This window comes from Thamnophis elegans, chromosome 4, assembly GCF_009769535.1.
Source record: "Thamnophis elegans isolate rThaEle1 chromosome 4, rThaEle1.pri, whole genome shotgun sequence".
In the NCBI taxonomy this organism is placed as follows: Eukaryota; Metazoa; Chordata; class Lepidosauria; order Squamata; family Colubridae; genus Thamnophis; species Thamnophis elegans.
In genome coordinates, this window is record NC_045544.1 from 14,053,212 (window position 1) to 14,073,621 (window position 20,410).

At 41.5% G+C, this 20,410-nt stretch overlaps 1 protein-coding gene across 5 annotated transcripts in view; it reads left to right on the forward strand.

The window, feature by feature from the left end:
• The window catches only part of KCNQ5 (potassium voltage-gated channel subfamily Q member 5), a 359,579-nt gene that overhangs the window by 317,069 nt on the left and 22,100 nt on the right, over positions 1 to 20,410 (forward strand). For 2 of the 5 annotated variants that reach the window (XM_032216260.1, XM_032216261.1), the window contains 2 exons: positions 2,188 to 2,244; positions 8,492 to 8,712. The exons of 1 other annotated variant lie outside the window; for it this stretch is intronic. In XM_032216260.1, the coding sequence (XP_032072151.1) occupies positions 2,188 to 2,244; positions 8,492 to 8,712 (278 nt within the window). The remainder of the gene's footprint in view (positions 1 to 2,187; positions 2,245 to 8,491; positions 8,713 to 20,410) is intronic. 2 more of the 5 variants (XM_032216262.1, XM_032216263.1) reach the window with 1 other exon arrangement.

The following is a 20,410-nucleotide window of genomic DNA, read 5'->3' on the forward strand; positions in this document are numbered from 1 at the left end:
CAACCATTTGTTCAACAACTGTTTGAAGTTACAATGGGGGCTGAACAAATGGTGGTTACAACCAATCCTTATAATTTTAGCCATTCGAGCACCCCCTTACAGTCACATGATCATGATTTAGGTGTTTGGCAATCTATTCACATTTACAACCAGTTTTTTTTTTTAAATAACCAGTTGACATGCATCCAACAATCATGTGATTGTCATTTATAACCTCTGCTGGCTTCCCCAGACAGTCAGTGGGGAAGCCAGCAGAGAAAGTCACATATTCAAACTCGCAAACCCTCCTGCTGCTCCTCTGTGCTCACACCCTCTTCACCACTCGCACACCCCCAAGCACACTCCCGAACCTTTATTGCACCTCCCTCAAGCTCCCTCCAGCCCACTTGACATGTCTCGTGTATCCTCCCTGTGTCATACCATCCTACTTGACTCTCCCTAGCACCCTGTGCATTCCCTCACTCCGTCCTCCACCCAGCAGCAGCCATTTACCTGCCTTGCTTGCAAGTTCCTGCCAGCTGCTCCATTAATTTGTTGGTAGGAAGTTGTCTTGCATAACAATTGGGATTCGGTTAATGATGACTGAGATTTCCCGGATTGCCATTGCTGAGCATTTCTGGTCATGCTTTGTGACTGCAACTCTTAATGGCAGACATTCCGATCCCAATTGCCATTGTACTGTAAATCAAAATCAACCTTTAAGATTGGACATATAAATCTAAAGTTGGCTAAAATGTCTTATAGCAGTATTAAATATATTAGATCAAAGACAGTACTGATTGTATATAGTTTGTTAATTGTTCCAACATTGTCAATAAAAAAAGAGTGCATCAGTTCCCAGGAAATTTAATTGCCTATGTGTAAGAAAAATATTGCCAATACTTCTTAACAAATACCTTTCAAAACTGAATTTACTAACAAGCTTTTCATTAACTGTTCATATTAGTATTTATAATACTGGTATTTCAACTATTTAAATTTTTTATTTCCTTTTTTTTACAATTGGTATTCCATCTCAGGGCCGCAACTTTATAAACTGGATTTTCTTCAAATCTGTATCATACAAATACACCCATACATTCCTTACAAAAACCACTTTCAATAAAACAAATTGCCTTTCTTTTATTTTAGTTGTAGGTCATAATGATCACAATTCAGGTTTAGCAATCTGTGTAGTGGATATTCCCTTTATGTTGTCTTCATGTTTCATGTAGTTAATCTCATTATGCAGATGTATAGTTATTTTCTTGTTTAATGCACAACAGCCTTAAACAGGATAATCTGAATTAACGATTCCTTGTCATCAATAGCCTTATAGTGAATATAAATAATATAACAGGAATTTTAATGGTCATCTTCCAAAACTAAAATTATTGGCTCACTAATTTCAGTGGCATCGTCTACTAGCATTTCAAATGTACTCTATTGGTATCAATATACAAATTAAGCATTTTAAAAGGATAATTAAACATTAGGATGCAGTCTTATGCTAAACTACATTAACAAGCCAACTTGTCACATGAATAACTGTTATCAAAAGATAAGTGTAATATTTTGATTATCTATCAATATTAACATTATAGGATTATCTGAAATCTTAAATTTTCATATAAGATTTTAGGATTTTCTCCTATTTTACTGCACGTTACATATTTATGACTATGACTATAAAAACATTTCCTTTTCTAACAAAATAAATATCATAAATATCCCATATATTTTGGGGATGTATTATTATACATACAGTAAGATACTAATAGGTTAATTTAATACTCAATTTTAAGCACATTAAAATGTCTATTTAGTCTGAATAAAATTCATTTCCCTGGTAGGATTTATGTTGAAAGCATAAATAGTTATATGTTCCTCAGAGGTCAATAGAGAAATTAATGTTGCTCTGTTAGAAAATTTGGTTTCTATGCTAAACAAATATTTATAAAATTCCCATATTACAGTAGTCATACATTCAGGGAATATAATTCTTTAATGACTTTTGAAGGTAATCGTTTAAATATTCTTTATTATAACTTGTTTAATATAAATTATAAACTTAACAGTAATTTTATGAATGCTTTTTTGGTTGGTTGAAAATAAAAGCAAGACTGGTTTGGCTCACATGGAAAACCTAACTCTTTTTATCACCTGGTATGCTTAGTAATACGATCCTCTATTTCCCCTCACTCCTAGTAAGCTTTATAGTAATAAACAGAAGCTCTTCAGGATGTACACCTCTCGGAAACATAGGTATCCAGCATCCTGTCTACTCACATGATAATGGGAATGCCAACTAACATCAGGTGCATGAAGAATTTATTTCCCCTTCTTGGTGCTTTTTTTGCTCCTTGAAGAATTATTTCATAATTTGGGCTGGGTTTCCCCCATCTTCTGCTGCCTCAGCTGCTTATAGATTTACTTGTTGCTTGCTGCCTGCAATTTTGTACCAAAATATTTTTTTTTTAAAGTTTGCCTTATAAATTTCTACGATAGGGGAAAAAAATATAATCTATGCAATTCGATAACTGCATTGATTGTGTGCCTTGGTTTAAGAATAATTGGGATATGGGGGAAAGGGCCTATATTTTTTCTGAGTAAAGAAAGCAAGATTGTCGGGTTTTTTAATGTTTCCATAAAATACCACTCTGAAATAATTTGGGTAACATTACACAGCTTTTAGAGGGACGTTGGCTAAAACGCTGAGCTTGTCAATCAGAAAGTTGGCAGTTCAGCGGTTCGAATCCCTAGCACCATGTAACTGATTTGAGCTCCTGTTACTTGTCCCAGCTTCTGCCAACCTAGCAGTTCGAAAGCATGTAAAAATGCAAATAGAAAAATAGGAACCATCTTTGGTGGGAAGGTAACAGCATTCCGTGCTCATTCAGCGTTCAGTCATGCCGGCCACATGACATGAAAGAGATGTCTTCAGACAGCACTGGCTCTTCAGCTTTGAAACAGAGATGAACACTGCCCCCTAGAGTTGGGAACAATTAGCACATATGAGCGAGGGGAACCTTTACCTTTACCTTACATAACTTTGTCCTACCTTATCTGAGCTTGGGAGATCCGTATATTTGTTTCTAAAAGAATGATTTAGCCCAACTTGAATCAATGGGACTCATTTACAAAAATAATACCAAATTAAGTTTATGAATTCGGTGAAGAAAACCACTCTTGGTCTCTGACAGCAAACGGTTACAGTATTTTTCCCTGATATGTTAATATGCAAATCAACTCTTGTCTTTCTTTAAAAATAGAGAAGTAAAATATAGCTTGTTCCATTTTCTTTAAAATCTTAATAAATTATTACAAACAACTGAAACTACCAGGAGGCAGTGGCTCCAAGCATTTAATTAAGAGCCCTTCTTCAGTAGCCTTGCAATGGTATCACAGCGACCTCTAGTGTACTAAGAATGCAGAGAGAAAATTCAGAAAAATGTGAATTCCAAAAGTAATGATTAAAATTGCATTTTTCAACAATGCTTCTCAACATTCATTGAGGCTGTATTCCAAGAATTTTACCTTAGGAAACAAAGCACACCAAGGTGTGAAAGTTATCTAATGCTTAGAAATAAAAAGCTGGCTCACAAATCTAGATATAGGATCAGCTGCAGCTGATGCTCCTTCATACAGGACATACATGATGTCATGATCAAAACTAATAATCAATTCACAAGTTGATCTCAGAGAAGTCTCTCCATTCCTGGTCACTGACAGCTTCTGCAATTTATAAACAGGAAAGAGCAAAGAATGTTGCTGTTTCCCAAACATACTGTATCAGGGGTGGGTTTCTCGCCCCGTTCCAACCGGTTCGGTTGGAACGGGGCCGGCGGCGTCCTCATGCACGTGCTCAGTGCACGCATGCGTACTAGCGTCTGTGCGATGCTCCAGCTGCTCCTGGAGGATCGCGCAGGCGCTGTATGCGTCCTGCGCATGCGTGGAAGCGCAGAACTCGTCAAAACCGGGTAAGGAGCGCGGGCGGGCGGGTGCGCCCTTCGCCGTTTCCGGAAGTTACTTACTTCCGGGTTCGCCGACCAACCAGTTCGCGGGGACCGCCGCAAACCGGTTGAAACCCACCCCTGTACTGTATGTAAAATTTTAGACAGATAATCAATCTATCTTGGATTAATTTTAATAAATATGGCAGAAATAAAAAATGCATATTATTGCTGTCATTCACCGTCTTATTTTTAAATAAAACAGTTTTAGTCCAAGAAACCAAACCATGCAATATTTTTAATATTATATCTGATAGCTGTAATACATAATATTTAATTCATAGATTGCAACATGGCAGGTTTTATCATTCCAAAGAGCCAATGTGATGATTAATCCTAGAATTTCAGAGTGCTAGTTTTTGCTGAATACTGCTGACTTATGCAGTGAATGCAGTTCAAAATATAGCACTCACCATAATGTTCATTAGTTTCACGCTGACTCTGTTGTTCAGAAGTATATAATTGATTTCTCTTATCAATTTTGATACTCAATAGGAGTAAACTTAAAGCAAACAGGATCTGAAACTGGTTCCCGTGGCAGAATAAACCGCCAACACTCTCATTCAATATGATTCCTTCAGACCACCCAGTGGCTTTTCTGTGGTTAAATATTTCCACTGAGCCCAAAGCCACTGAGATTTGCACTTAACACCAACTTGAATTTGAAAGTACTGGTTGTGATTGTCAAATTCTGGCCAGCGCTAACTAGAAATATTCTCTAAATCTAAAGTGGCCTCTTTGCCCACCAGAGTAATTTAACATGGCATGTGAATTTCTCGGCGAGAAAAGCCTTAGGATTTGCCTTGTAACCAATAAAGTACATTCCTTCTGAAAAGTAACTTGGGAATATCCTTGATGAATGTTTATGCAATAATAATTATATTGCAAGTAACAGGAATTAAGGCTGAAGGCCTTTCTCATGATTGTTTTTCTTTAAAAGTTTACTTTCTCTAGTTGAAAAGGGTAAAACAGTTCTGGAAAAGGTACTCTCTTGGATGCCACAATGAGAAACACACAATTTTCTAATTGTTTCACTGCAGTTTTTAAACTATAATTTTAGAAATTGTCTGGCATGTGCTTGATTCACAGCATTTGGTCTCCTGCCTATTCTGCTTGTATTTGTAATAAAACATATTAAATTGCATGTACACATTTTTTTTTATTATCTACAAATTTCATAATCACTGTTTCATAATTTCATTTCATTTCCTATAATCCCACAGAGAAACATTTCCTTTTTAGATTGTACCTGGTTAAAGCAGCAAGACACCGAGAATGTATTTTTAAAGGCTTTTTGGTGATGGTAGAATCCATTTCCATTTCCTCTGTTTTTATTGTCATGTTGCATGAAGATGCAAGAACCATGATTAAATAGAACAGACAAGGCCTGAACTCGATTAGCAGCTATAGCAACAGGCAGATAGGCTTCTCCATCTGTACCTAAATGGCCCAAATAATTTGCTTCTTCAGAGACAGTCTGTACTCATCCCAGGAACAAATACAATTGGATTTCAGGTTTTCTTCCGGTTGTTCCTTAAAAGGTATCTTTTTCCCCCTGATTTCCTTTGAAATTACTGTATATTGCAGAATTTAGTGTACAAATCCCAATATAATCCAGTCTAATTTGCAATCTCTACACAGGCAATCCTTGCTTAATAACCACAGTTGGAACTAGAATCTTGATCACTGAGCAAAGCGGTAGTTAACCAAGATGTCACATGATCACCTTGCTCAGAGACCACAATTTTGACACTCCTGGTTGCGATCTTTAAGCAATCTTAACATGTTGTTAATAGGACAGAGTGCCAGGTAAGGAGCATGGGGTGCTTCAAGCGGGTGAGGAAGATCTTAGGAGTTCCTGTGCAAACCGTACACAAATGTCTCTTTACTCAGGAGACCTGTCAAAATCCACACCCTTCTCCACCCCAAGTCACCTCATGCGCCTTACTGTACCTTATTGTGCTGCCTCTCTGCTCAGGAGCTGAAAATCCTCCCTGCTGAAATCGAAGCAGGATTTTCAGCCCCTGAGCAGGAAGATACTTGTGTCGGATCAGTAGTGGGATTCAGCCAGTTTGCACCTATTCGGGAGAACCGGTTGGTAACTTTCTAAGTAGTTCAGAGAACCGATTGTTGGAAGAAATCTCCTTTTGTTTTTTTCCACTTTACAGGGCTAATTCTGTAAGGAAGGCAGGAAGGAAACATTCTAGTGTTGTTTCTAGCTTAATCTTTACTGACCTGCTTACACAAACTGCCTCTCCGGTTAACCCTTATTACGTTGTAACAGCTAAGGCGAAGCGCCCATCGACCTGAGTAATGTTGAGTTGGCCACGCCCACATCATCACATGACCACCAAGCTCCACCTACCCAGATGGTCATTAGGGCAGAGAACCAGTTGTTAAATTATTTGGACCCCACCACTGTGTCGGAGCCTCCACTGGGTCTCCCCACCCCTGCCGCCCCAGGTACCCAATGTCCTTATCTTATCGTGCTGCCTCTCCACTCTGAGGCTGTAAATTTTCCCTGGCTGAAATCCTGCTTCGATTTTAGCCACAGGCCTTTTCCAGCCAGCCCTCAGAAATGCGAAAAAATCATCCTGTCTCTGGCAGGAGATACCCCAGGCTGTAAATACTCCATGATAAAATCCCGCTTGGATTTCAGCAGAGAACTTTTTCAGTCAGTCCACAGAAACTAGGGGGTGTCTTCTGGCCAGGCGGCAGCAGCTTGCAACCTTCCCTGATGTCTCCCTCCTTGATTTTCTAGAGAAGCTGGCGTAGGAGATTGCAAATGTGATTCACATGATCACAGCGTGTAGACAACCATTTGTAGGTGCAACAAATGCTTTGCCAAGTATCCAGATTGCAATAATTATATTGCAAGTAACAGAAATTAAGGTTGAAGGCCTTTCTCATGATTGTTTTTCCCAGAATGTAATATTATATTTCTGTGAGCCACTCTTTCTAATGATAGACTTACTGATAGACTTAACGATGGACTTAATGATAGACTTAATTATAGACTTAATGATAGACTTTCTGTTACTTGTTCTGAGTTTTGTTAGATCCATTGGGCCATTCTTGAGAAAAAGGTAGTTTAGTCTCATGTGACCAGAAGAAGTCCATTTTTTAAAAACTCTCGCCCAGGGTCTTGTGATCATGTAAGAAGAATATATATATAATAAATAAACCATTTTAGTGGCAAACAAACTTTAATAATGAGTCAATATTTATTTACATAAACAGAATGACCACAGTTGGGTGAAAAAGCATTTATAATGGTAAAGACTTCCAACTTTCTACCGTCTTCTCCATTAACTTTGGCAACTTGGTAGGAAATCACAATCATGTGACCAGGTGGACATCGCAACAACCAAAACTTTGTGAATAAAACTGGTCTGTCATGGAAATTGCAAATCCACGGGAATAATGGGCCCCAGATATTTTTTTTACGCATTCTTGAAGTTAGTAGATTTTAGGTACCTTGGTTCAAAAAATATGAGTTGATGCGCCATTTGAGCAAACACGAGGAAACAAATCAATAAGCATGAGAGTTTTAGTAATATATGATCTATGTCTATGCTGTGTATGCATTGGGCTTTGGGTGATAAGAAATCTGAAATGTAGTGTTTGCTAATGTCTGTGGGCTGTTGGAAAATGTCATGTTTGGGAGCGTGCATGAATAATAACTTTAATCTTGCTTGTCTAACAAACTGCATGCAAAAATAATGGCACTTGAAAACTATTGATTCCATTGTAGAGCAGCTTACATGCACAGCCTAGGTTGTACAATTTAAAAGCATAGTTATAGCTGCCCAAAATTTATAGCTGAAACTTTGCTAAGTTTAAATTTGATATTTTTTTGTTAGTTGATTTTGTTTCACTCTTGCTGTAATATAGGATCTATTTCTCAGTAGTAGTACATTCCTCCGAAGAAATATCTAATACCTATCATATTATAAAGAAAGTGATTCAATCTATAAGAAATGCACTTTTATGGATCCCCATCCATCCATCCATCCATCCATTTTATCTCGCTGGCCATCTCACAGAAGTGTTCCCTAATATCAAGGCTTTGGTATCAAGGCAGAAAAATTCCACAGTGTAGATGAGAGCTACTATGTTATCAAGGAGAGGCAGTCACATATTTTCCTGTTCTTCCAATTCTTTATGATGTCTGGAATATGTATTATTTTTATTGCAATCAGTATTAATTTCACTGTGTATTTGGTCTTAATACTGCAGCTTGGTGAACTTTCCCAGGTATGGGGATTTCCGTGATTCTTGAAGTTTTCCTACTTCCTTTTGTATCAAGAACTGACCAGCGCAAATATTATTTTTTTTTTACTGGAGCGGGGGAGGAGGGAAGGGAGTTCAACACATGGAATACATTCACATCTGCATCCAAAGACATGCAGCTGAACGTGTTTCTTCATCTGTAACGGTAGCATGAGACATAAATCAATGTGAATGATGTAAAAATGCATGTTTTTTTGCTTCCACAGTCAGAAGCTGAGCTTTAAAGAACGGGTGCGGATGGCTAGCCCGAGAGGCCAGAGTATCAAGGGCAGACAATCTTCAGTTGGGGACAGAAGATCGCCAAGTACGGATATTACCGCAGAGGGCAGCCCAACAAAAGTACAAAAGAGTTGGAGCTTCAATGACCGAACACGCTTCCGGCCTTCCCTGCGTTTGAAGAGTTCTCAGCCTAAGCCAATACCAGATAGTAAGACTTTTAAAACGTTAACCGTCTTATTCATTATATTTACCATATTTTTTCAGATTATAAGATGCACCGGAGTATAAGACACACTAAGACTTGGAAAAGGTAAATTTTAACAAAAAGGGTTTTGCACTCTGCAGGCGTCCCAAACTCTCTGCATGCCTCCTTTTTTGTGAAAAAGCGGGGCATGCAGAGTTTGAGAGGTCTACAAAGTGATTCTGGGAGTTGGGGGGGGCAAAAATGAGCAAAAAACAGGCCTGGTTTTTTTTGCACAAAATGGGGCATGCATAGGCTTTGGGAAGCTTGTAGAGTGCTCCTGGGGGCTGGGGGAGAACGGGCAAAAAAGGGCCCATTTTTCACAAAAATGGGCCTGTTTTTTGCACAAAACAGAGTATGAATAGGCTTTGAGAGGCTTGTAGAGTGCTCTTGGAGGCTGGGGGGGGCAAAACAGGCCTGTTTTTCACTTGTTTTTGCCCTCCTCGGCCCCCAGGAGCACTTTGCAGGCCTCCCAAAGCCTATGCACATCATTTTTTGCAAAGGGGACCTGGTTTTGGGAGGCCAAAAATGCTATATTCAGTGTATAAGACGCACCCAGATTTTCACCCTCTTTTGGGGGGGGAAAGGTGTGTCTTATACTCCAAAAAATATAATATTTCCTTCGGTCACATTAAATCTTATCTCATAATGGTGAAGCCAACAAACATTGGTCCTAGAGTAGTAATGTTCCTTTGTTCGCCTACAAAGGTTAGGTTTGTACAAGGTACAAACCTCAGCATGATACAAGGCAACCCAATTTTACAAAACATTTACTACAATAAGAAATTGGTATGATGCAAATTTAACGTATTCCTCATTCCTGTGTTACATTTTTTAGTCAATGCACTACAAACTACAGGTTTACAAGACCTCGACAGGCAACAGTCCATTTAATGATGGTTCAAAGTTGCAACGGCACTGGAAAAAGTGACCGGTGACAATTTTTCAAACTTACAACCATTGCAGCTTCCTCATAGTCATGTGATCAAAATCCAGACGCTTGGCAACTGACTCATATTGATGACGATTGCCGTGTCCCTGGGTCACAAGATCCCCTTTTGCGATCTTCTGACAAGCAAAGTCAATGGGGAAGCCACATTCACTTTACAACTGTGTTACTAACTTAATAAATGCAGTGCAGTGGTGGGATTCAGCCAGTTCGCACCTATTCAGGAGAACCAGTTGGTAACTTTCTAAGTAGTTCAGAGAACCGGTTGTTGGAAGAAATCTCCTTTTGTTTTTTTTTCCACTTTACAGGGCTAATCTTGTAAGGAAGGCAGGAAGGAAACATTCTGGTGTTGTTTCTAGCCTGATCTTTATTGCCCTGCTTACAGAAACAGCCTCTCCGGTTAACCCTTATTACGTTGTAACAGCTAAGGCGAAGCGCTCATCGACTTGAGTGACCTTGAGTTGGCCATGACCACTGAGCCCCACCTACCCAGATGGTCATTAGGGCAGAGAACCGGTTGTTAAATTATTTGAATCCCACCACTGATGCAGTGGGTCACTTAACAACCGTGGCAAGAAAGGTCATAAAATGAGGCAAAATTCACTTAAGAAATATCTCATTAGAAACAGAAATTTTGAGCTCAGTTATGGTTGCAAGTCAAGGTATGCCTTTCCACTGCAATTGGTTTCCTTTCCAGAGTAATGCTTTCCAATGCTAACCATCTAACCCCTCTGTACTCCTAAGTATATTATTTTCCAAATAATGTACTTAGGAGTACAGAGGTGGCGCAGTGGTTAGAGTGCAGTACTGCAGGCCACTTCAGCTGACTGCTATCTGCAGTTCAGCGGTTCTAATCTCACCGGCTCAAGGTTGACTCAGCCTTCCATCCTTCCGAGGTGGGTGAAATGAGGACCCAGACTGTGGGGGCGATATGCTGACTCTGTAAACAGCTTAGAGAGGGCCGAAAGCCCTATGAAGCGGTATATAAGTCTAACTGCTATTGCTATTGCTATTCCTAATTTTTTTATGTTGACCTTCATGCTATTTTCTCCTTCCTCCCTTGCTTGTGGATTCCAAACCCAGGAGTGTTGTCCTCTCTTTTACTGGTCTCACTTGCTAACAGCTAGCAAGGCTCTACTCTTAGCAAATGGTCATCAGTTACAATTGTTTTATGGTCCTCTTGGCTTCTCTCTGGGTTTTCTGTTGCCCATAATAGTACTTAGAGGTGGTCCTCAACATAGGACCATAATGGAGCCTGTCGTAGGACAGGACAGTTGTAAAACTGGTCATGCAAGTGAGTTGATTTTACAACATTTTTTTGCAATGGTCATTAAGCAAATGTAGAATTTTAAGAGCAAATCCATGCTTCGCTATGGGTGTGGTTTTGCTGAAAAGCCAGAAGTGCCAGCTTTTGGCAAAACCACTGTATAAATGTGGTCACATGACTGTGGGATGCCGCAAACAGCCATGAATGCAGCCGTATTACTGAGCACCTGAAGTGAGTTCACGTGGGAAGGGGGGGAACAACTATTGGACCTTTGCAACTGGGTCATGACAAGGCCATGAGGGCTGTGAGTGCCTCCACCTGCGTACTGGACCCGTGTCCCTCATGGCTGGTTACCAGCAGCAGTGAGGTGACACGAGGCTGGATCCAGGCGGTCGTGACCGCCTCTCTTCGGGAGGGGAACTTCCCCGCCGCACTGAAAGCGGCGGTGGTGAGACCCCTCCTAAAGAAGCCATCTTTGGATCCAGCTGTCCTTAATAACTATCGTCCAGTCTCCAACCTTCCCTTCCTTGGGAAGGTTGTTGAGAAGGTGGTGGCCTTTCAGCTCCAGCGGTCCTTGGAGGAAGCAAACTATCTCGACCCCTTCCAGTCAGGCTTCAGACCCGGTTACAGCACAGAAACCGCTTTGGTCGCATTGACTGATGATCTCTGGAGAGCCAGAGATGGAGGATTTTCCTCCATCCTGGTTCTCCTTGACCTCTCAGCGGCTTTCGATACCATCGACCATGGTATCCTTCTGTGACGACTGCGAGGGGTGGGAGTGGGAGGCACCGTGCTGCGGTGGTTCTCTTCCTACCTCTCAGACAGGTCGCAGTCGGTGTTAGTGGGGGGGCAGAGATCGTCCCCTAGGCCCCTAACATATGGGGTGCCTCAGGGTTCGGTCTTATCCCCCCTACTATTCAACATCTACATGAAACCGCTGGGAGAGATCATCCGCAGGCACGGGATCAGATACCATCAATATGCGGACGATACTCAACTGTATCTGTCCGCCCCGTGCCAACTCAATGAAGCGGCAGACGTGATGAACCGGGATCTGGAGGCGGTTATGGACTGGATGAGGGCTAACAAGCTTGTGCTCAACCCAGAAAAGACCGAGTGGCTGTTGTGTTTCCCTCCCAGGGATTCCACCAATATTCCATCTCTCAGGCTGGGGGGTCAAATTCTATACCCCTCAGAGAGGGTCCGCAACTTGGGAGTCCTCCTAGATCCACAGCTATCGTTCGACCACCATTTGACGGCTGTGGCTAGGGGGGCATTCGCCCAGGTTCGCCTGGTGCGCCAGTTGCGACCCTACCTGAATCGGGAGGCACTCACAACAGTCACTCGGGCCCTCGTGACCTCTAGGCTGGAATACTGCAATGTGCTCTACATGGGGCTGCCCTTGAAGAGCATCCGGCGTCTGCAGCTGGTACAGAACGCAGCCGCGCGAGCGATTGTGGGTGCACCGCGGTTCACCCACATTACACCTATCCTCCGCGAGCTGCGCTGGCTACCTGTCGATTTCCGGATGCGCTTCAAGGTGCTGTTAATCACCCATAAAGCCCTACATGGTAGTGGATCTGGATACTTGAGAGACCACCTTCTGCCAATCACCTCCCTGCGACCAATAAGATCATACAGATTGGGCCTCCTCCGTATTCCATCGGCCAGCCAGTGTCGGCTGGCAACTACAAGGAGGAGGGCCTTCTCAGTAGTCGCCCCGACCCTTTGGAACGAACTCCCTGTGGAGATTCGTACCCTCACCACCGTCCAGGCCTTCCGCACAGCCTTGAAGAACTGGCTAGCCCGTCAGGCCTGGGGATGAAGATAGTTGCCCCTCCCGAATGATGAATGCATGTTGGTTACTGTTTTTATTATATGTGTCTTTGTTATTGTCTGCATTTCCCCTTCCCTGATTTTATGTGAGCCGCCCTGAGTCCCCTCAGGGAAAAGGGCGGCCTACAAATGTCAATAAAATCAAAAAATCAAATCAAATGAAGAGCCGAGTTGGCACAGTGTTTAGGGTGCAGTACTGCAGGCCACTTCAGCTGACTGTTATCTGCAGTTCAGCGGTTCTAATCTCACCGGCTCAAGGTTGACTCAGCCTTCCATCCTTCCGAGGTGGGTGAAATGAGGACCCAGACTGTGGGGGCGATATGCTTACTCTGTAAACCGCTTAGAGAGGGCTGAAAGCCCTATGAAGCGGTATATAAGTCTAACTGCTATTGCTATTGCTAAGTTGACTGTGCATCTATTTTCTTTACCCTGATGTCATCCTCCCCCTGGCTTCTATACTTCCATGCAAGGCCTTCCTGCAGTTCCTACCCATACTCTTGGGGCCTATATTTTAAACTGAACAGAAATCCCCTCATTTTATTTTTTGCTTATTGCTGCAAGTCAATGAATTCTATTGCATTTGTATGTACTTGCACTTGAAGCCATTATGGATTCTCCTGTCTGTTTGTTAAGGCAACTTTTCTCTAGCTTTAAAATAACCTTTTTCATTTGCTCTGGCAAGAGACTCATGCGTATACTGCTGCCCACCTAACATCAGTGTACTTTCCTCACAATTCTGCAATAATTTCTTCACCGCTGATAGAACACAGAGATTTCTGAAATTCAATCTACCTGGAGCCCAGTAATTACTTGTATTCACTTCCAAACACACTTTATATAATTATACTGTATAACTGGTATTCTGAGAAACTGACATTTTCCGCGCATACAGCAGAAAGCCAACTTGATCACAAGCAATTTGAAATCTAAGTATGCATAGATGTGTACAAATTTATTTGGATCTATCTCCTAAATTTTTATACACCGTGATGACTGTTACCAAAGTTGACCTCAATTAAGTATCTTCAAGAAAGTAAAACCATAGAGGCAAATGTATTTGAAGAAACCCAGCTCATATCCTATGAATGCGGAGGTAGTATTCAGCAGGTTCTGACCAGTTCTGGAGAACCGGTAGCGGAAATTTTGAGTAGTTCAGAGAACTGGTAAATATCACCTCTGACTGGCCCCCATCTATTCTCTGCCTCCTGAGTCCCAGCCAGTGGTGGGTTTCAAAAATTGTTTGAATCTACTCTGTGGGTGTGGCCTCCTTTGTTGGAGTGGCTTGCCACCCATGTGACCGGATGGGAGTGACTTGCCGCCCATGTGACCGGATATGAAGATGCCAAAGACACTTGTCAGAACCACCTTAAATTACCTCACACACAGCACTGGCATGTATAAGAATATGATGTAAACTTGTTTTTTTAAAGGCATCTTTGGTTTGCGTTAAAACAACTTCAACACACGCAATGTTCTGATTGCACCACAAACGCAGTAGTCATCCTTACCTTTCACAGAGGCACTGAGTTTTATAAATATGAGCATGATAGTGTAGAATAATCATATCCAAGGACCAGTGGTGGGTTTCAAAAATTTTTGGAACCTCTTCTGTAGGTGTGGCCTGCTTTCCGGGTCCACTGGTGGAACCTCTTCTAACCGGTTCGGTAGATTTGACGAACTGGTTCTACCGAATAGGTGCGAACTGGTAGGAACCCACCTCTGGTCCCAGCTGATCGGGAGGAAATGGGGATTTTGCACTAACCTTCCCCTGGAGTGCGGTGGGAATGGAGATTTTACAGCATCCTTCCCCTGCCATGGCTACCAAGCCACACCCACCAAGCCATGACATGTCCACCAAGCCACGCTCAGAGAACCAGTAGTAAAAAAATTTGAATCCCACCACGGTATGAATGGAACAGTTATTACTTAGTTGCCCCTCCTTAAATCAAGGTTTAAGGAACGATTTTGTTTCCTTAGTTCTAGGTTTTCTTAGGAGAAATTATGTTTGCCCTACAGCCCTATATGATAAACTAGAAAGCATGAATTCTCACCTAGAACTGCCTCAGGGATCAATCACATAAAAAAGCAGGGCTGTCAAGCTCAAGGCCCGCGGGCTGGATCCGTTTTGACTGGCAGGGTACTACTCCAGGATGTTTCCATCTCATCTCCTCCCCATCCCCCCACCCTGTTATGCCAGCCCGTGGAGGAGAACTACAATGGTGATCTGGCCCTCAAAGGAATCCAGTTTGACACCCCTGACATAAAACCTCTGCATGCTGGGGATAGCTGTGATATCCCCAATGCACAGAAGGCAAAAACTCACCTTCTTCCCTCATGTGATTATTTCAGATGTTATGAGTAATAAGTTGCATGGGGCTTTGGCATCTGTAGGAGAAAGTAAGCTGAAACATCTTTCTGATAAGAAAGAATTCAATTTAAAGTCAAATAACTTTTTCAGAATTATATCTCATAACAAATACAAAAGGTTCGCTTTAAAATCTTTTTTAAAATATCAGAGATTTAAATGCGATGAATCATTTGGAATTCTTTATGCTTCACAGTGTGCTGTTGTAACAAATCATGAAGAACTGGTTATAAAAATAATCTGTAGAAGTCCAACATCTCAACTTTTTTATAATAATCAACTTCTTTCTAAGATTGTTTTGAAAGGACTATAAAAACATATCACTATCTCTGTTGGCATGGCCTTTTCATTCCATACTCTAGTCTAGCTGAACATTTTTGAAGAAACTAGAATACTTAAAATACAGTCTTTCATAATTAATTCTTTTGAGGCTCTGTCATCCATTATTTTCCAGGACATTTAAAAACACAGCACAAGAAATTAATTCAGTTTGTGTTGTTAGTTGTCCACATTTACTATCAAAACATTGGAGAGCTAAGATGTGTCTTTCTTTGGCTCAGAAATATTGAAAAGTGTGGGATATGGAACTGGCTAAACAAATAAATACAGCAGCAAAGCAGTGGTGGGTTTCAAAAAAATTTTGAACCTACTCTGTGGGTGTGGCCTCCTTTGTGGGAGTGGCTTGCTGGCCATGTGACCTGGTGGGAATGGCTTGCCGGCCATATGATTTCTCTCTCTCCCTCTCTCTCTCTCCTTCCTTTTGTCTGTCCCTTTTTCCTTTTTTTCTTTCATCTCACTTTTTCTTTCTTTTTTCTTTATTTCTTTCTTCCTTTCTTTCTCTTTCTCTTTCTCTCTCTGTGTGAGTCTGTGTGTGTGTGTGTGTGTCAGTGGTGGGTTTCAAAAAAATTTGGAACCTCTCTGTAGGTGTGGCCTGCTTTCCAGGTCCACTGGTGGAACCTCTTCTAACCGGTTTGGTAGATTTGACGAACCGGTTCTACCGAACTGGTGCATACTGGTAAGAACCCACCTCTGCAGCAAAGGATCCTCAAGAGTCTTTTAGAAAAAGATTGTTTACTCATATTTTGCCTCCATTTCTTTTAACTAGATTAAAAAGACAATTCTTAATTTATTACTTTTAATTTTGTATCCTTGGTACTCTGAACAGAAATAATGCACATGGATGTTTGTGTTTCTATTCTATATACCCCCAGTCACAGTGAACATTTGGGAATTTCACTTTTCTATTTCGGGAGGTTGTTCTTTAGCATGCTTTTTTATTTTAGCTTTCTTTCAAATGTAAATAAAGAGGAGGCTTTGCGAAATGGCTATTTCTAGATCATGGTACAACACAATCAATTGGATTTTATTCTGTATGAACTACAGTGTGATTGGGGAGGCACCTGAAGTGGTAGCGGTGATGACAAATGCTTCTTATTAGCTAAAAGTGACATGGCAGGTGTCCTTTAATCTCATCTACTGCAAGATTTCTTTTGTTCAAACCAGAGGTGGGTTCCTACCGGTTCACACCGGTTCGGTGGAACCGGTAGTTGAAATGGCGACTGAAATCGCCGAACCGGTAGGGATGGCATGCTCGCCTGGCCCCTGAACCGGTTTCCCGGTTGCTGCGACATCTTTTTTTTTGAACTTTTTAAAAGTTCTGTGCATGCGCAGACCTATTTACAGGCAACTGTGCATGTGCGCACGAGCGCAAGCACCGAACCGGCAGTAATGCCGGCAGAAACCCACCCCTGGTTCAAACTACTGGTAAATGGCTTTTTTTAAAGTATGATTGTGTGTTTCTTTATATTATGCAGTGTCCCCAATCTTTTGGATCCAGTGGATACATCTAATATTCTGGATTAAAAATAAGGGCAGTTACTGCTGAGGAAGTGGCTCAGGAAAGTCAAGAAAATGGCCACAACCCCATGATTGAAGCCCCACCTTTCTTTTTTTATTTTAAAGGATGGGGCTTTGACTGCACCGTCGCAAAAAAAATCTTGACTTTTGTTTGTCCTTCTCCATGCCTCTGTTAAGATACATAGACATACCACAAAACCAGTTAAGCTTGTGAGGTCCAGAGAAACACAAAGTGCTTTAAAAGACATGAAACAAGTATAAGTAGAATACACACATATATCAGTGGTGGGTTTCAAAAATTGTTCGAACCTACTCTGTGGGTGTGGCCTCCTTTGTGGGAGTGGCTTGCCGCCCATGTAACCAGATGGGAGTGGCTTGCCACCCATGTGACCGGATATGAAGATGCTGACGACACTTGTCAGAATCACCTTAAATTACCTCAAACACAGCACTGGCTTGCATAAGAATATGATGTAAACTTGTTTTTTAAAAGGCATCTTTGGTTTGCGTTAAAACACATGCAATGTTATGATTGACCACAAACGCAGTAGTCATCCTTACCTTTCACAGAGGCACTGAGTTTCATAAATATGAGCATGATAGTGTAGAATAATCATATCTAAGGACCAGTGGTGGTTAGATATTTCAAAAATTTTTGGAACCTCTTCTATAGGTGTGGCCTGCTTTCCGGGTCCACTGGTGGAACCTCTTCTAACCGGTTCGGTAGATTTGATGAACCAGTTCTACCAAATAGGTGCGAACTGGTAGGAACCCATCTCTGACATATATACAGTTTAGATAAATTAAAATTACAAATCGTAACCCTCTTACACATTTACTAGGCTATGGCAAAAAATAAATAGGCCAGCAGTAGATCAGTATCTTTGCATTTATTTTTCCTATGATGGTTTGGGTCTTTCCTCAGTTTCTCAGCTGGCAGGTTTGCTGACTTGCTCAGTTTCCAATAAAAATGATATGTCCATCTAGACTTTGGCATCTGTAAGCTTACCTTCGTTTTCTCAAAAAGCAAAACACTACTAAGCAAAGCAGTAAGTAAGTAAGTAAGATCTTTATTACGGTCAAAGACCAGCAATATACATTTGTCTTTACACTATATTAAAAATACTAACATTAAAATATAATTAAAAGTATTTACACTAAAAGTGGATAATAACATCGCCTACTAAGCAAAGCAGTCAGCTACTATTTCTATTTCCAAAGAATGCCTTTGGAGCATTTGTAAGGGTAGAGTAGAGAATAGAATAGAATAGAATAGAATAGAATAGAATAGAATTTTATTATTTGTATCCCAGGCCTGCCGGCAAAGCCAGGTTTTGATGGCTTTTCGGAAGGCCTGGAGAGAGGTGAGGGTCCGAATCAATGCGGGGAGTTCGTTCCAGAGGGCCGGAGCTGCCACAGAGAAGGCCCTCCCCTGGGTAATAGCCAGATGGCATTGGCTGGTAGATGGCACCCGGAAGAGGCCAACCCTGTGAGATCTAATGGGTCTGTGGGAGGTAATTGGCAGCAGGCGGTCTCTCAAGAATTGGGCAAGCCCTGAAAATCAGTACTGTATATAAAACTTTAAAGTAAGTAACCTTCTCACCTGCCCCAATCCTTATCCTTAAGCAAAGCACATTCGCACATCAATTTTAACCCCATCAGAACAGTTTATATTTGCGGCAATTTTGTCTTAAAATTTGCAGTTTAGATCACTTAACATTAACTTGACTAACACTTAACATTGATGCTGTTTCTCTGCTCAGTATACATTAATTATGAAGTTTATGGGATGAAAGTTCTGAACCATTTTATATCTGCCAATATTAAGTAAAAAGCAGAATATCAGTAGATAGATACTTAGCATACCAAGCTTGTACATACAAGTTAAATGGCATGCATTTTGGGTAACCACTAGATTCCATCATAGAAAGGTTGATTGATTGATTGATTGATTGATTGATTGATTGATTACATTTATATGCCGCCCTTTTCCCTGAAGAGGACTCAGGGCGGCTCACAGTTCAATCAGGGAAGGGGGTACAGACAGGGGGATAAAAAAGACAAGACATAACAATACAAAATTTAAAAACACACAACAACCATACCATTCGAGGAGGGGGGCAAAAACTCTTTAGCCCCAGGCCTGTCGGAACAGCCAGGTTTTAAGGGCTTTGCGGAAGGCCTGGAGGGTGGTGAGGGTTCGAATCTCCACGGGGAGATCGTTCCAGAGGGCCGGAGCAGCCACAGAGAAGGCCCTCCTCCGGGTAGTCACCAGTCGGCATTGGCCGGCGGATGGAATTCGGAGGAGGCCTAATCTGTGGGATCTGATCGGTCTATTGGAGGTAATTGGCAGCAGGCGGTCTCTCAAGTACCCAGGTCCAATACCATGAAGGGCCCCTTATTGTCACCTTGCTCATATTTGTCCTGGAAAGAGCCTCTCTTAAACACATGGAATCAGTAGCAAGAGAGAAAAATTGATTTTCCTTAAGAACCTTTTTGCTCTGTAGTCATATCATGCTGTGCAACATACTCCCACATGCTTCTTGATGAATAGCTTCCATAAAACTGGATTACAGAATGGAAAGAGATTATGTATGCGGACAATAATCCCTTCTGACTTTTGTTGAAAGCCTTTTACTAAGTATCGAAATTACCATGTAATTGTGAATTCCACTACAACCTAGTGAGCACTCTGGTTCTAAGTATTAGACTCATGTAGTTTCCATGCTAAGGACTAGACTATGGAAAAATAATCAAGGAATCAAGTAGAAGGAAAGCTCTTATCTGTCTTTTGCAACTTTTGCAACTTTAATAAGATATGTATGCCGCCCACTCCCTAGGGACTCTGGGCGGCTCACAAAAGTAAAAACATAAAATATTAAAAATACAATTATTTAAAATAAGATATCATCCATTCAATCAATTTTAATCAACAGCCCCAGGCCTGCCGGAACACCCAGGTCTTGGTCGCTTTACGGAAGGCCAGGAGAACGGTAAGGGTCCGGATCTCTGCGGGTAGCTCGTTACATAAGGCTGGTGCAGCTACAGAGAAGGCCCTCCCTCGGGGAGCCGCCAGCCGGCATTGTCCGGTCGACGGCACCCGGAGGAGGCCCAACCTGTGCGATCTTATTGGTCGTTGGGAGGTGAATGGCAGGAGGCGGTCTCTCAGGTAGCCAGGTCCAGTACCATGTAGGGCTTTACTGTCTTACTGAAGCCTAGAAAAATTGCAAGCCAACAAGCAGGAAACAACGATGTAGACTTTCTTTTAAAAAAAAATAAAAATGCTTTATTAAAGAAGGCAGAATAAGCAAAAGCACAGGAAGAAGGCACTAATTAGGGTAAAAAAATAAAGTGCATACGGTAGTACATAAATCCGTTCTTGATTACCGGT